Source organism: Cyprinodon tularosa, unplaced genomic scaffold (assembly GCF_016077235.1).
Source record: "Cyprinodon tularosa strain WSP-4 unplaced genomic scaffold, ASM1607723v1 ctg43, whole genome shotgun sequence".
Classification (NCBI taxonomy): domain Eukaryota; kingdom Metazoa; phylum Chordata; class Actinopteri; order Cyprinodontiformes; family Cyprinodontidae; genus Cyprinodon; species Cyprinodon tularosa.
The window spans coordinates 148740-166266 of NW_024039152.1; the positions used below are offsets into that span (position 1 = coordinate 148740).

Below are 17527 nucleotides of genomic sequence, written 5' to 3' on the forward strand. Positions count from 1 at the left end.
GAACCTGCAGGTTATTTTTTTTTTATTTTCTTCAACTAACAGGTTACTTTATATGAGCATTTTAAGTAAATTTTTTTCTGCATTTGTCTGCAATTACCCCAGATTTTCATTCTTACTTTCTGGCATTAACACAGTAGTTTCAAAGAACTTAGAGATTACTCTCTTGATAATACAGTTTGTTATTTGTTTTCTAGGAGTTTGCAAGTTATTTTTAAGGAATGTAGAGATTACTTTCCAGGAACCTGTAAGCTATTTTTGTAAATCTTACAGTACCTTTGCTTAAGGTACCAGCAATGCTGCTCTTATAAAAAAAAAAGAAAAGAAAAATCTAGTCCTTTATAAATATATCCTTTTCCTACATCCCCCACCAACACCAACCTCCACATCATCTTTCAGCTCTGAAATCACTCATGATATGGCCACTGATAGAGTTGTGCCGCTGGTCTGATGTCACTCAAAATCTCCCTCAAAGCCCACTCCAGTAACCACGTTACAACAAGAATACATTCTCCTACTCGCTCATCAGCCACTGCATTTATTTTTTTCAGTAGCTGGGGAACAATTCAATTTTTGCATCGATCTTGCGCAAAAAAACTGAAGAGAAATCAGATCAGAGGAGTACTAAAAGCTTTCCCTTAAATCAATCAAAATACATGAATAAGTTACTGTTACTTTTGTATGATTTTAGGGGGATATTACCTACCTTATAATATTAAAATATGAAATAAAAGCTACCGTGATCTCCAGTAAACTTACCATTACTTTTAATAATGGCTGTGCTGCAGTCCATGGCCTCATGGATGGTTGGCAGTTTCATGTATTACAGCTGATAGAGAAACCGTCTCTAAATAAACGATAAGCGTAATAGTTTCATCTTTCCTCTGAGCGTACATGTAAGCCCGTCTGCATCGCTGTGAGGGTGCTGAGCGGCTCATCGGCCCGTAAGAGCGGGGCAGCCGGCTGGCTCCAGGTCCAACTGTCACAAGGCCGGGGCAAATTCCTCACCCCAGTGCCCAAGTACTCAGATCTGTCACCGCCAACTTTGACAGATGACTTCCAAAAAGTAGAAGAAATAAAAAATTTGCGACCCACGGCAGCTACAGAGAAGGTGGAATACCTGGCTTCAGAAACTAGCTAAAAAAACATCACCTTTGCCCTGTTACGACAACACAAAGGTTGTATCTCAATAGAACAGATTATGATCATAAAACTGATTTATATACCGTTGAATGTAGCTTTTAAACAGAAAATTGAGAAACCCGAACTGCATATTACAGAAAACCATAAAGAAAGAATTTTAAGTGAGGAAATACTATGATCACTATGATATAGCCCATATAACTGGTGGCCAGTTCTAGCCCTTAATGTTTCTGAAGTGAAACAGAACCAAATGTATGGTTCCTTAGTGGCCTCTGCATAACCTCACATACATGAAGTAACATCTCAGCAGAGAAACAGATTATAATAAAAGAGAATAGAATAGAAAGTCCCTTTATTGTTCCAAAATTGGGAAATTCTGGTGATACGGAAGGAAAAAGATAATAGAAAAAATTGTCACACAAATGTGACTCTTAGAAAACTGTATAAGAATAATATAATAGTGAAGTGTTAATAAATAAACAAATAAAATACTGTACTGTAAAGATTTATAAGAATATAAATACTGTGCATCTGGAGAAAAAATAACCAATATACAGCTATGGACATTTTTACAGTAAATAGTCAAAAATGTTAAATGCCACAGTAAAAAGCCATCCTTAAAATACTACTGAACAAACCGGAAATGTCTTTTTTTTACTGCATATTTTAATGGTTTAATGTAATATTCTGTTTCTGAGAAACTAAATATTGATTTTTATTAGCTTAGAGCCTTAATCATCACAATAAACCGAACTAAACATGCAGAATGAATCCCTTGGTTATAAACCGATCTATAAAATCATAGCTTTTTAAATTGAATCACTGAGACAAGTTACTTTTTGTTTAAAAGATGTTCTAATTTATTTTGATTCACTTGTACTTTTACATATCGTCAGGTAGCGTTCATTTTCTTCGACTTTTCCGTCTGATCCTGTTGATTTGTGCCCAGCTATCTTAGGGTGATATCCAATCCAATCCATGGAGAGAATTAACTTAACGATTAAACATTTGAGGCTATTATTGATTTATAGATTGAGGAGCAAAGTGAGCCGTGCGTGTGCATGCCTGTGTGCAGAGATGAGGGGTTTTTCTGATGGCCGGCATTAAAAGAAAAAAACAAAAGAATAATAACCCCACAGATGGTGAGGGGACGGACCTGAGCGCAGCGTGTGACGGTGAACAATCGTTGAGGCTTGATTGCTCAAGGAGCACGAGGCGAATCTGACAGGGGGAGGGGTACCGGTCCATGCATGAGAGTGACAGAGATGGGTGGTTTAAGTTTAACTAGGCCTCCAGTTCCCATTACAAGCCTGAGAATGATGCGTGTTGTCGCAGAGTCGATCAAATCAGTTTTCATATGCCGCTTCATGCGTTTGATTCATCGTCACCTCAAATGAGAGGAAATCATTTGTATTCTTTCACAGCAGCGTGCTCATGCCTCCCCGTGGAGAGATGATTCAGTATTATATGGAAAGGTGCAGGAGTCAGGCAGTGTAAGAGGACGATAAATCCACCTGTCACTTATGCAAAGTGATGTAAATGGGGTCCCTGATTAAGACACAGAGTCATTTAAAAAACAGGGACTGGCAAAGAAGTGACACCCGCACACCTACTGAGCCTCAAACACGCAATCTCTAATCGATTCACACACACACACACTCAGAACGTCTGAGGTTTCTAAAGTCCTTTCACACACACACACTTTAAAAATCCCCCGCCGCCCTGCGCCTGCCACTAGAGCAGTTTATCAAGTAATTATTGTTTGATTACAGCGTTTCATTATCTGCACTGATTGAGTCACAACCGACGGCAAAGGTCAAGCGCCATTAACGCGGCGTTCCCCGAAACATATTTCCACGCCAGCCGCATGTTTGCCCTCCCTCTCCTCTGAAAGGGCTAATTGCAAATGCATTTGTTTGAGGAAGAGAAGACCGCCAGCTCCCATCTCCGCCACGTCCCGCTGAGACTACATTATCAATGCGGCCCATAGCGCTATGTGCAGCACACACGCCTATATTCACATGGGAGCTGTTTGGGAGCATGTGCAATCATACTGATCCCTATAAAACAAGAATTCAGGAGGTTTTATTGTACTCCTTGGTGAAAAAAAATGACAGTCTCTGCTTCTGACCTCAGTCTTCAGAGCTTCTAAAGCCTCCTGACAACAAATCTGTTTGCTTTGATTTTTAAGCATCTTGTCCAGAATATAAACAAGCTGCTCCAAATTTATAAACCAGGAGTTATTAAAACAAACTGAGTGTATTTCTTTATGATGTGTTTGAAACTATAAAACTGTCATTCTGGAGATGCAATGCACTAATGTATAGATTTATTTGCTTCCTTGATCAAATAAACTAAGCTTTGGTTGCAGTAGCAGAGTTTCATATGGGTTTTTGTTGTTTTTTTTATACATCAAACCTTCAATTTAACTGAAATAACAAAGCTAAATAAAGAAAATGTGTTTGCCTTTAGAAAAGTTAAAGAACCAAGTAAATCAAAGGTGTTTTTCTTTTAATTTACACTTTGCTTGGATATAAGTTGCATGCAATACCCTGACTACCTGTGTATCTGGCATAAATATGAGCTACCAAAGAGTCCAATTTGTCTTAGCCATGCTTTCAAATCGGTAAAGCAAGAAAACATGTCATTTCAACTAGGAAAAATGACATTTGAAAATGCCTAACACAAACTACTACTGGAAATTTAAAATGCATATTACATGTAACAATGCTTTATTAAGTTTTCTATGCTATTTATTTGGAAATTAAATATTAATTTCAGGTAGAATTCCTACAATTCCAAATGAAGAAAAAAGGTTAATTCTTTTTGTTTTGGAATGAAATGTTAATTAGACCAGCTTGAATTACTTGTATCCAAAAATCCATAAACACTGCAAAGGTTTTAAAAGTGCATTGGACCATACCTGGGAGGGAAAGAGATTTCCAGCTCATGCAGCCGATCCTTGAACACCGACAGCTCCTTGTCAAACTCTAAAAGCTGGGAAGAGCAAAGAGAACAGAAATAATAAGAAAAAATTATACCTAGACATTAAATAACAAGTAATCACGACTATTTTTGAGCAATAATTAAGATGATCTGAAGCAGGGTTAGTCGTCCACATCAACCTTTTAGGATTTATGTCAAACTTTCAACCTTTTCAGACTCTAATTTCCAGAAATATAAATTATATTTTCACATAGATGCAACATTTCAGAGTAAATGTTTGTATAGCAACAAGCCTTTTAATTGAAAACCTTCAAAAAAGACCTAAGGATTAAGATTAGTGCTTACCGTAACTAGACTTAATGGGGATGAAGGGCACAGAGCAGGGGAGGAATTTAAGAGTTATTCTAAACTCGAACTTACATTTTAAAAAGTACATTAAGTCTATTACTAAATTAGCCCAATTTCATTAAAACAGCACATTAACAATCAGAACATGTATCATATGACCACATTTCTGAAACCTGTGATCTGAGCTTATGTTAAAACAAAGGAAGGATTTTAAATACAGCCATTGATTAACAAAGCAATGGCTGGTATATGTTCAAAACATACTTCTGAGGTTATTTTCAAGTATGAAACATGTAGAATGCCCAGGTTTTGGGAGACTAGCTAATTCAGATTTCCAGGACATGAATTAAACCAAGGAAAGCAGCATTCATTTACCAAACTGCTTAGCTCTAAAACAAAATGCCTGAAAACGTAAGACGTATAGAAACTGTTAGCTCTTCTAAAGCTGGATTGAAAATTTTCTACAGCTTTTGATCAAAGCATCTGAATTAGCTGACATTTCTTCTGCAATTTCGAATGTTAAAATAAACAAAAGCAGACATGCAAGTGATTGCAAGTTAAAATAGCTACCTCTCATGATAAATCTATATATTAAAAAAAATCAAATAAAAAATAACGAGGTTTTAAGGTTTATTGCGTCCAACCATAGTTCTTTATGTCTGTTTGCACTTAAAGATTAGTTCCTTTTTATGCAATCACTTTAGTGCACAATGATAAAGGTCTTCATTATTATAATGTATTTCCTTTGTTTCCTTTAAAGCACCTTGGAGCCCTCTAAATAAATGATGCTATAGAAATAAACAGAGACAGATACACAGTAAGACCAAGATATGAACTGAACTATGAAAACATGGATTGGTGTAAATTTCTATCAGCAAAATCTGCACACACGTTTCATCCTCTTTGCTTAAAAATCCAAGTTTCCTGAACAGAGCAGGCATTAGCCAAAAAACAGTTCAGTAGCTTTTAATTCAAGCAGCTTCATTGGGTTCAGCTAAGAAGTCAATACCCATTCATCACCGGGCCTTATAGTCTCAGAGAGGTGAGGATAAGAAAGAGTCAGCTGCACGTGATGAGGATCTCATCTTTGGACTCGTTCAGTTACTCCTACATACCTGAAAGAGGTGCGGGGCATTGATGTCAGTTGAACAACTATATCTGTGTGTGTGTCACTACTTCTCTCCAACTGGGGTGTGTCTCTCTCTATAACAACAGAGCATCTACACACACTCTTCATCAATCATGTCTCCTCACCCAGCTGTACTCACTCACTAGAGTGTACACACACACTTCCCTCTGTTTCCCACCTTTCACAAAACCCATAAATCATTAGTGAAAAGTGCAATTAGCGGCTCCTTGTACACATTAATTATCTGTGAGATGAACAGGTAGCCAGGGCACCTGCATGGCTGCCTCCCTGAGAGACTGACAGCCACGTTTCCAGGCAACCCTTGGTGGACCTCACTTTAGCCATGCCCTATTCCCTTCAGACAGGAAGACAGGGAGATGAAGGGGAGCCATGTTGGTTTGCTGGTAATTTGGGCTTCTGAACATGATTCAAACACTGGGAAACAATTATGTCCTGATGAAGACATCCTCCACGATAAGCCTGACAGCAGTTTGTATAGGCACCCTGACATTAATGACATTACATTGCTGCATTAAACCTGACAATATGTTGATGGGTACATAATGAAACATCATTGTAGATGACGTGGTGCACATGGGTAATATTTGGAAGGACGTCCTCACCAAGCAGATGTCATACAGGAATTACTACACCAGCAGAAGGTAAGGGTTGTCTCCCACCTACAGTGACATCTCCATCTTGTAAATATAGGATCGTCTCCATGTCATTGGTAAGTACACACTTAGAAACGAGTCCTGTACAAGCGTTTTGCAACCGCACACGTCCTCTGCTTGCGTATGCGATTATGTGGCAGCGGTGTAGAACAGCAGCCATTACTTGCAACCGCAGCGGCCTCCCAGACAGAGTCTCAGCAGTTCAGGAGGGCAGATGTGCCGCATTCATCAAACTCACACCGCTGAGGGGGGGAGAGTGGTTGGGGGTCACAGGAGAGACTCACATAGTGTGGATGAGGGATGGCAGTGCAGAGGATGCAACCCCACACTCTGCTAGGCTCTCTAAATCACCATGGTGGAGGATCTGCTTTAACAGCTTAACCAATGTTGGCTACAAAACACCATTGAGAGAAATTCTGGAATATTACTTTGCTGCATTGAAATTTAAACCAATCTAATATGACAGAGTTAAGATGCAATTTTCAAAATGAAAAAGTAGTTAAAATCAAGAAGGTGAGTGGAAATTATCCTACATGACCTGTTTCCATCCATCCATCCATCCATCCATCCATCCATCCATCCATCCATCCATCCATCCATCCATCCATCCATCCATCCATCCATCCATCCATCCATCCATCCATCCATCCATCCATCCATCGCCTTGGTAACACCTGTGATTTGCAGGGATGACTTTATCATGTATTAAGCATGGCAGTGGAGAAATTATACTTCTTTCATACCAGCGTTGGTAGGTTGAGACAAGTTGGAAGCAGGCAGATTATGTGGCATCAGTACTGCTTCTGCTAGCAAAGTGTGCTGTGAGGCAATTTACACCAAATCTGTTCATCCACTCGACAACAACCGAGCATGGAAATGTTCAACTTCATGTCTTTTATTGGATATAATCTGTAATCCCTTTTCCTGTGTCTAATTACTGTCTGGCTTTATCATTTTTTTTTTTATTATAAATTACGCATTTTGCTCTATCGTCATTTAAATCTAGATCATCACTATTTCTGATGGACTAGAGTTGCTTCTATTTGCAACAAAAACTCCTAGGATGATGGATCCAATGTGTTTTGGAGGTATTAAAGTGGATTTTGTTGAATAAGCTGAAAAATATATGTGTACGATTTAAACATGTAAAAAAAAAAAAAATACAGAAAACAAAGACGGGGAAAAAAACAGGGATTGACAAGAGACACGAGGATCTGGATCGAACCGGAAAACCTGTGGTGTACAGTATACACAGAGAAGAATTGATTACTGGTACTTGAAGCTGGGTTATATAAGTTTTTAACTGCATGTAAAGAAGCTGTGGTGAACATAGGATGTGATATGAGCGTGCAAATTCTCACTCATCCGGTCATTGCAACCATGAAACAGGCCTAAATCAGAGGCGACTTGCCTTATGTTGAATTTTCCTGAAAACATTTCAACACCTTTGACAAAGAAAACTCCATAAGTGTCACAACATTTTCAGAATAGCTGAGCGAAAGTCCAGCTGTCTCTGATTTAGGCCTATTTGGTGATCGACTGTGGTACAGAGAGAATGATTTAAGGGGGGAGAATTGATCAGAGCTGATTGCCTTTTGTGTTTACCCCTGATATAAACTGCTTTAATTATGTTTTCATGCTTTTAAGTTCCTTATTGAAATGTGTAGAAAGTGCTGAAAGGACCAGAGTTTTTCTAGGAATACCATAACAGAACAGCGCCCCTCCCCAACATGTTACTACCCATTACTACTAAGTTGGCTACTATATTTTCTTTCCTCTGCTCACCGGACAGATCACTTTGTTTAGAAATATGGAACATAGATTGTTTGAAAATGAATTACAATTATGATATTAAGGCTGTTCTGCAAGTTTGGTTGGAAATATAAAACAAAATTTAACATATTTTTATTCTTTGTTTAACAAAAAGATAAAAAAAAAATAATATAAATGTAAAAGGTAATACTAATATTACTGCAAAATTCCACATAGTTATATTAAGCTAGAAATAGTTTTTTTCTGCTTCAAATCAAAGCAGGATCATCATTTTTTAATTATTTTTTTTTACTGTAATTATCATGCAAATGTGCTATTTTATTTTAAGGTTGTCGCATCTCGAACCATGTTAGTCATAGTTTACAGAGATGTTTACTGCTGGCTATGTTTCTACAGTATAGACCAGCTCATGCAATAAGGATGAGCGACATATGGCTGTGTGTAAGCACACTGAGAGCAGCTCCTTAAGTGAATCTTGAGTTATTCATCCAGATGAATGGAAAACCCTGCGGCCTGAGATTTTACGCTACATTTCATCCCAGGTCAATTAGGCATTATGCTCTGCTGCTCTACTGGGTCGGTGGCTTAAAATAATAGAAAAACAAAAAACACAGCTTATACAGGTTTAAGGCGCTGTGACATTATAAAGCCAGCAGTAGTTTGTCAACCAGAAATGACCTTGGGTTGTGGAGAAGGGTCGGCGCAGGATAATGTCTCTCCGGTAATATCGCATGAGGAAAAAAGATGAGGAAGTGTCAGGGCAAAAACTACCCTGTCATAGGTTCAAATTTCTGACTGCGTCTGGATGATCCGCACCCTCCTAAATCAGATCGATGCCGATAGTTAAGAAGATGGGTTCAAAAATAAAAAAAATGGGGCAATGCTGTGTCTCTGAGCATGTCCACCACCTGTAATTGTGCTTTGATTTATGCATTGTCAAATAGTCCCTGTGACAACACCTGCTGCCACTGAAAACCATCAATAACAGCTGGGGTGAAAGGTCATTTAATTTGATTTTTACCCATCTCTCTCAGCTTTCATTGCGGTGGCCATATTTTTCCCCCCTTCTTTTTATGGTATCTTCATTATTTTGTGTGAAAAAGCAATAAAAAAGTGTCAGTGGCATGGGCGCTCGGCGGGAGAGTGGTGTGAGTCAGAACAGGAGGAGTCACTCCCAGCAGAACTGCAGTCAAACTCAGGAGAAATTTAGACAGCGTTTCAATGTCATTAAAAAACTTAAGTCACTTTTATTAAAAATAAATAAACAAATACTTGTATTTTACAATTTTTAGGCTGAGAGTGAACAAGTTCATATGAATGTTTGCCTTAAGTCCAGTTTGATATCATTGGTAAATATAATCATGATGTCAATAAGTATTCTGAGGAAATGTTCAAATATATTTAAAATAGATACATTTAAAACCAACAACTAGATCATTAATATCTGAAGCATTTTATTTCTCAAAAACTCTAAAAAAGGAACAATAAAAATCTTAAAGCAAACGAAACATTAGAAATAACGACCAAAAGGGAAGCTGCCATGTCAGTGGTCACCAGTCACTGTTGTACATCACAGAAAGAAAGTCTGGCCTGAGTTTTATTCACCAGTACAATAATGAGGCAGTTAGAGTTGGTTTTACAACCACATCTATGACCAAAAGCTGGACTGTTTTTAATCTGGACAGTTTAGGATTTAAAGTCACTTTTTATAATCATATATTAGTATTTTGATGAGGAAATATGTTATAGGTCTGCAATATGTTATAATTTTCTTTAGATCAGAAAGTCAGCTGGCCCTAAACAATAAACTAGAGTATAATTTAATACATTCTAGATAATACAATAAACCACAATTAAAGTGGAAGTCAGGATTGAGCTAATTTCTGACTATTTCACTTCATAATTAATATCAATATAATCAACTATAACAAAAATGAACTGATTCACCACTGTTAAAGTACAAAGTTATGATAAGTGTTTGTAAAGAGATATGAAACAGAACTGTAAAGGGTTAATGTTGATTTCTAGATTGGACATGAAGGTATGTGTTGGGAAACTGACCCAGAGCCGATTGAATTGAATCTATAGCTTTAATATTTTCCTCTTTACACTTTCTCTCATGTTATTGCACTTAATGAGTTTTGATCTAAATTTTGCCACAAAAAAAAAGAGCAAATTCTCCAAATCTCTGATGAAAATCTTTTGCCATCATCAATTCTGCTTAAAAAACTTCTAATTCAGTTTCTACTGGTGATGTAGGGGAGTGATTGGTTTGGAAAATTCATAATGGCATACCCCAAATGCGCATGTTTTTTACTGGGAGATATAACTACAGCACAGGAGCTATCTATTTTGATAAAGCTAAGTAAACATTTCCAAACCAATATAAATGACATAACTATTGCAGAATCCATTTAAATCACTTACGATCTGATTTTATTTAGCATTGATCTTGAAGTGCCACTTAGTAGCAGTGACAGGCGGCGTATCAGAGAACTTTAAGCTCGAGCAGCGGTTCTCCTCTTGTTTAAAACATCTCCTGGTTTGTGAGTAATGCCGAGGACCAACGCCAGCAGCATGACGAGCAGAGGCTCGCAGGACAGGAAGGTTCATCACAACACAAACACATCCTGCTCCCCCATCTGCCAACACCACACTGATAAAGTTACAATAAAGAGATAGTGAAACAAAATCAATGCGGATGGGGGGAGAGAGACAGAGCACGGGTGTGTGTGCTGCAGGGGAGGAAACTGATTTGCAGGAGTTCAGAGGTGTGCACAGCCACACACAAGAACACGAAAGCCGCTCTCCTCCCATCCCTCCGCCGGAGCAAGGCCCCATGGTGCCCCTTGACGCCACGAGCGCCTGGAAAATTTAATCTTCCCAAATACTCATCAGGGCTCTCCATCGTCCTGCCGTGACAGCGCCGGGGATAATTAATTATACAATTTCGATGGGAATATCGACTAAACAAACCTATTAATCATAGCAAAAGTCAATAGGCATGGACACATTCAATCATGTCCCGACCAATGATTACTCCTCTCAAAATACAATAATTATTTTCAAGAGCTGCCTCGAATTAAATTTCTGTCAAGCTGGTACAAGTCTTGCAGTTGATGAAGGATGCAATGGATTTTTTTTTCTCTACCCTGCCCCGGCAGAGGAGTGGGAGGCGGGACATTTATCCTTTTGGAAAGGTAGTTTGTTTTATAAGGATCATAACACGGTGTGTTTAACTAGACCATGACCATCAGATTATCTCTGATGCCCCCATTATGTCATCCATCTTGTCTGACTGGCTGAGGAGGTGGGGAGGAAGGAAAGGAAGAGGAGGTGCTGAATTTGAGGCGGAGGGGGGGGGATCAGCCTCATAGAGGAACTGTTTCACAGACAGCCTCATAACCCCTGATACCCCTTAATAAATAGCTGGTTTTCATCTGAAAACAGAGTCAGACATCTGAGCAGTGGCACAACAAAACCTGATTTTTTCAAGCTTCTTGTGTTATAGAGTCACAGAAAGCATGATTAGGGCGCCTTTTTTCTTCAATTTCTTCCTCTAACTGTATACAGTATTACCGAAGAAATTCAACAAATAAAAAAATAAAAAAACAAGAGTGGTCTAATAAGTTTTACCCCATCTGGATCATTACAAAAAAAAGGAACAATAGGAAACTTTACCTATACAATGGATTAGGGGTTAATGAATTCAGCTGCAAGTTTAATTTCTAAGTTTGAAGTTGGAAAAATTAACAGAAAGGCACAAAAACATCACTTCTGTCTGTCTTGTATCCATAATGGATTTTGAGACCTTATAGAAGTCTTAATTTGCACCTTTAGTGAGTTGTATATCATTAAATCTAATTGGTCCATTAGTGAGAAAGTTGCTAAAGAGTTTAAAATGTTAGATGAAGAAAAAAATAAATTAGGATCTGTTAAGTCGGGTTTGGTTTTTGACTTGCTGAATAAACACTGCAAAGAGTATAATCAGCTGCTTTACACAGGGTTTATACATGAATGAGTAACTCTTATTTAATGCTTTTTAATGCTCTTAGAAATAATCTTAATGCCATCAACAAGTACCCATGACTGATATATATATACACGGGAAAATCCTTCGTCATCTTCACCGTGGACAGGCTGCAGCCATGTCCCGAGTTCCTCATTTTCCCACCACTTTGGTTCAAATTTGCATTTTTCCCCATTCTCTAGCCTTTTCTCCGCCTCAAGCTTCTTTTCCGAAGCATTTTAATGCCACGATTATCAAATGTAATAAATTTTAATGCCAATTAAGGTCTTGATTTAAAAAATTATAATTTAATGACTTTTAATGATTTTTAATGACCCACGGAAACCCTGTTACAGTAGACTGTCTCAGTTTGAATAAGCAACTCTCTAAGCGTTCTGCACATCTATTCAAAGACCATGTTTTGCCTGAACAACATACTGTAAAAGTGTGAGCTTTCAAGATCATAGGTAATCCAAACTTAGTCACCAAGAATCCTCCTGATCAGACACCTGGACGTCATCAACAGAACCACTCAGCGCTACTCCACTCTGGATCCCCAAAATTTAGCTCCTCCACCTTCTAGATGAGAATAAATTTGGTGAATTAAGCTTCTTGTATAAGAAACCTTATTTTTTTCAGTTGGGCTTCATATCTGCAGACCATTAATAAGGCCTGAACGTAGGATAAAAAAAGTAAATCATAACTTTATAAGGCTCCAATTTGTCTCACAGTCCAACCCATTGTCACTTCAGAACAAGACACTAACTTAAATTAACTTTTCTTGCTTTAGGCAAAGACTGACCTCCAGCCTGGATCCACCTTTTTCAAGTTAGGAACCATGACTTCAGGTTTAGAGATGCCACCTCATCCTGGCTGCTTTGTGCCCTGCTGAAAATCACTTTAGTGCAATCTGAGGGTCATGGCTTTAGAGAAGCAAACCATCTGCAAGAAGTAAAGACTTCTGCCACTCTGCATGTATGGATTGGGATCCAGTCCATGAAAAGCATAAAAGTGATCAGTGATAGGGGCAGAAACAGGAAGGTAAAATGCTGAGTCATACTCTGCCAGCTTAAAATCCAGCCCAGACTTTTGCTTCTAACCATTAAATTGGGGCTAAGGTTGAAGGAAATGTTATATATTTTGAAAAACCATTTAATATGATTACATATCAGATAACAAAAAGTGTTTCTGTTCCATTCTCTTATAATAAATCTGCTGCTTTATGTAATTGAGTAGAGATTTTTTATGTTCTAAATTTATATTCAGATCCAGGTGATTCTTAGCGTTCAGCAATTTGGCTATTTTGGCTTTAGAGGTTCATAAATGACTGCTGATTTATTGTCCTGGGCTTATATTAACTTTTTATATTATGAGTCAAACAGCTTTAATAAGCTCCTGCTTCATGCTCCATTCTGTCGATGCATGTGTTCGTAGGTGTGTATGCCTCTTTAAGAATTTAACAAGCTGCAATGTTGAACTACTTAATGTAATATACAGGCATATAAAAGCAGAGGAATGTAAAAGGGGCTTTCAGCTGCACATACTTAACACTCGATCTCTGTGCATACAGGCTTAGTCAAAATTTATTCCAAAGACATCTGGGTTCAAATGCCATCTTTACATGAAGGTGAACTTCTTTCCAGCTCTTGCCTGCTAAAATTCATCCCATCTCTATCCCCAAAACTGGCAAATCCAGTTCTAGGGCGGCACTGAAAGTACTGGTGCCACCCTAGAACCAGTTTTGCCTGCAAAGGTCTGGTCTTACTGTTATTACAACCCTAGCACCAAAACAAGGCATGGGAAGCTTTTTAAGGCCGACTTACTGTATGCAGGGCGTTCTTCAATGACTCACTTTATAAACTGCAAATAGATTTTCTCAGCATGTGCTTATTTATTCTCACTGGACTCTGTAAAAGCTACGGTATTCAAACAAATCTGTTGTGACTCCTTCATGCTATATTTGCCTTTGAACATTTCACAGATAATCCATTTAAATTGTTATACACTGCAGCTGCTGTTAGCATAAAGAAACGAGTGAGTCTATGATGCTGTTAGGATAAATTTAATATTGTAATAGATTAGTAGTAGATCAGTGGGCAGGTGAGCATTTGATGGGTTAAGATGTAAAGGGTCAACTTACTGAGGTCCCATTGTTTTCCCGGAAAATGTTCTGGTTGACATATTCAAAAGTCTTCTTTTGAACTTGTAGAATAACCTAAATGAAAAGAAAGAGATTAAACGTGCTCTGATTAATGACAGTTATTATGAGAGGTAATTAGAGGTTTAATTAACATCAGTGAGCAGCAGAGGCAGACGGCATCATGTTATTGCTGCTGAGGTCAGGCACAATCTTAAACCAAGAGAGGTGGAGCTAAAGAACAATGCAATAAAGCTGTTTTTACACCTAATTACAGATGCATCTTTGATATCCCAGAGTAACGCAGGTGAGTTGTAATCAGTGAATAATAAACAACTAACCTTTTGATCATTACCACTTTCTCTGAATATTAGCCTGTCCACTTCATTGGTGTTGGGGTCTTTGACGGCCTGCATGGTGGCAGCAGAACAGAGAGTCTGGAAGAGAGGGAGAGGAAGATAGTGAGGCATTCCGGAAACACAGGTAGCAAAAATACAAGCATGGAGTTTTGGTTGGAAAGGACTTTCCAGCCACTGAATTTTAAATCTGAGTATTTTCTTCCATAATTTGGAGGAAATTCAAAGGCCAGTTTCACCTCAACCACTTGCCTATTTCAAACCCTTCTAGCAATACATTCACCCACTGTTCTTTGCACAATTTCTTATGTTTAATTTTTTTATTTTCCCAGACCTCTGCTCTTAAGCATAGTTGAGAAAATTTTAATTATCTTGAGGCCACATAGAGCTTTGGGAAATCTATTTCAGAACCTTAATATTACTCTTTTTTTTTTCTATCTCAAAAACCAGTATGGATATGCGTTTCAAATCATGCCTCTTTTAAACTTCTGTGTTTAACGTTTAGCCAGTAATTTCTTGATCCGACACAAGGCCGAAGAAATAGAATGTAGCCCTCCTTCTGGGTCCTTCCATCTAGGCTAGGACTGGTAATCTATGATACCGGGCATTTGCCCGCTGTGCCGGTTCTAACTTCAGTGATCGAGGGCCCGCCCTCCTTCAATCATACCGGTCCCAACACTTACTCTGCAGCCGAACCTCCTACCTGTGACAGTAAATAACTCAAGCAGCTCAAGAAGTAATACAATGTTAACTACTAAATGATACATGCATTATATATAGCCCTTCATTGTTATGCACATCCTTGTGATGGTTGGCATATGGTGTCACTTTCTATTTTGTAAAATCCTTGCAAAAAAATATATTTATAATAAAACAAAAAGGCTTTCTTTAAACCAAACTATGATTTTCTTCTTATATTTGGCGGATTTATGTTTGAATATTTTTTTCAAAAATACGTTGCGGTGCATGACGGGTTTTGCATCTATTACGTTATTTAATTTTATTGCCTAAATGGCACCTAGACTCGCAGTGAATGTTTATACAACGCTAAGCCTTCATGTATTCATTCTTGAAGGACTGCCTGTCGGCCTCTATATTGTATCGTTTTATGTTGCTGTTTTTGCAACACTCGTGCTTATGTTGTAGACCTGGTGCGTGTGAGTGGGTGTCTGGCTGGCTTCGTGCAAGTGTGGACGTTGCGCAGCAGCACTCACTGTCAAGTCCGTGTTAAATAACCAAAGCCAGTAAAACCTCATTATAGAAGTCTTGGTTATGGTTGTCGTGTGATGATCGTTTAATCCACAATGTGTAATCGTACTGATTTGACTCCCCTTTTATTTCTATTTTTTTCGACCCACTACCACGTGGTAGTGGGTCGATGTAGATGGAAAAATGCCAGGACCAAAATTCATTCCCAGTCCGACCCTGCTGCCATCGACTCTTTTTGATGGACCAGTTCCTTTGGCAGTAAAACCACCCATTGGCAACAGCTGATACTATATTTATGGACTAAAGTTTGTCGTCATTTTTCTGTACTGTAGATCCTCCTCATCACAACTGTTCAGTTACTGTCTTTTTGAAGAAAAAAATGGTTACTGGAAGATCAACTGATTCAAATGAACTCCAACAATTCTTCTGAGAATCTGATCCTATATGCCCTACAGTACATATAGGTAGGCCAACTGACTGATTACTAGATTGTCGACACCTGTGATATTAATTAGTGGACACACCTTGATCCAACATGCCCCTTTGCTCACATTATTTTCCATCTTTTGTATGTGTACCTTTTCCAAGCCGGTTTTATGAGTTTATTTCTTAAATCATTCTGTTGAATCATGGTTGAAAAGCAATGTCTGACTTTAATTTGTTCATTTTCATTAGATTTTTATCATTACATTTGTCAGAATTAAGTTATGTCTGTGAACAATTTGGGTTTTTCTTTCATTAAACAAGAAGCACCAACAGTTTTGTGCAGGTGTGGATCAAATCTGTAAGGAAAAAAAATTTTTTTTTTTAAATTGATTGAAATGTCTCAATTTAATTTATGCAGTAGACTCCAGTGTCTGCATAAAGGGAATTCGGTGAACTCATTTTGGTGGCCATGCTTAAATATCATAGAGGCATGGCAACCAAAAAGTTCACATGAAATGAATCATTATTCAGTCAGAATTATGCAAGAAGCTTGATTATTGCTTTAAAAATGTTTCAGACAGCATTACTGGAGCGATGCATGCGTTTTAACTGCTGATCTCAACTGTTTATCATGATACTGCAGATCAAATGTTCAAATCAGGGACACCTTACAGTTAACCAGATGTTCATTTATACCAAACACTGTGTTGCATTCAAATGCTTGTTTTAAAGAACCATCCCACAAACTCCCACCTCACTGTCCCTCCTTTTTGTCTCATCTATGTACTTAGCCCCTGGCCTGTGTGCAGGGTTAAATTCGGCTTTGTGAACTCTCTTAACAATTAGTTAAACATTCGGCCATCTGTGTTTGAAGACAGCTGAATAAGGAAATCCCTCAGCCAGAGGTTCCCATAGCACACAGCAGAGGCTGAGAGGACTGATTGAAATTCAAAGCACAGATTAGCTAATCGGGTCAGGCCAATACAGCCGGTAGAAAAAAAAAAAAAAAAAAGCGCTTAGGCTGAAATGTCACAAATCAGACCTGCTTCGGCCATGAAGAAATGGCGCACCAGATTAGAACAAACACCGTACCCTGAGAGAAAGTGGAACAACTCCTTGCAGACCACCCCTCCCCACACAGCTCCACCGCCTCCTTCGTGCTTGCCCCCCCACTCCCAAAAGGAAATTTCTAAAGCCCCAACAAATCGCTCCATCTTTCACTCATTTAGGCCATCCAAATGTTGGGTCAATATGGTCCCCTGGCAGCCAAATGCTAATGCGCTTAAGTGTGCTTAAGCAGCTTTGTGCAATGAATAGGCAAAAGAAGGAGCTAGTGAGAAGGGCAAGAGATGCTTTCCCTGTCAAAAAGTCATTGTATCC

At 38.4% G+C, this 17527-nt stretch overlaps 1 protein-coding gene across 1 annotated transcript in view; it reads right to left on the bottom strand.

Annotated features, from left to right (window-relative positions):
* The window catches only part of LOC119792739 (inositol polyphosphate-5-phosphatase A-like), a 185862-nt gene that overhangs the window by 15979 nt on the left and 152356 nt on the right, over positions 1–17527 (bottom strand). Inside the window, exons 10-12 of the mRNA XM_038299500.1 lie at positions 14498–14593; positions 14160–14234; positions 4064–4137 (exon numbers count right to left, since the gene is read on the bottom strand). Coding sequence (XP_038155428.1) covers positions 4064–4137; positions 14160–14234; positions 14498–14593 — 245 coding nt within the window. The remainder of the gene's footprint in view (positions 1–4063; positions 4138–14159; positions 14235–14497; positions 14594–17527) is intronic.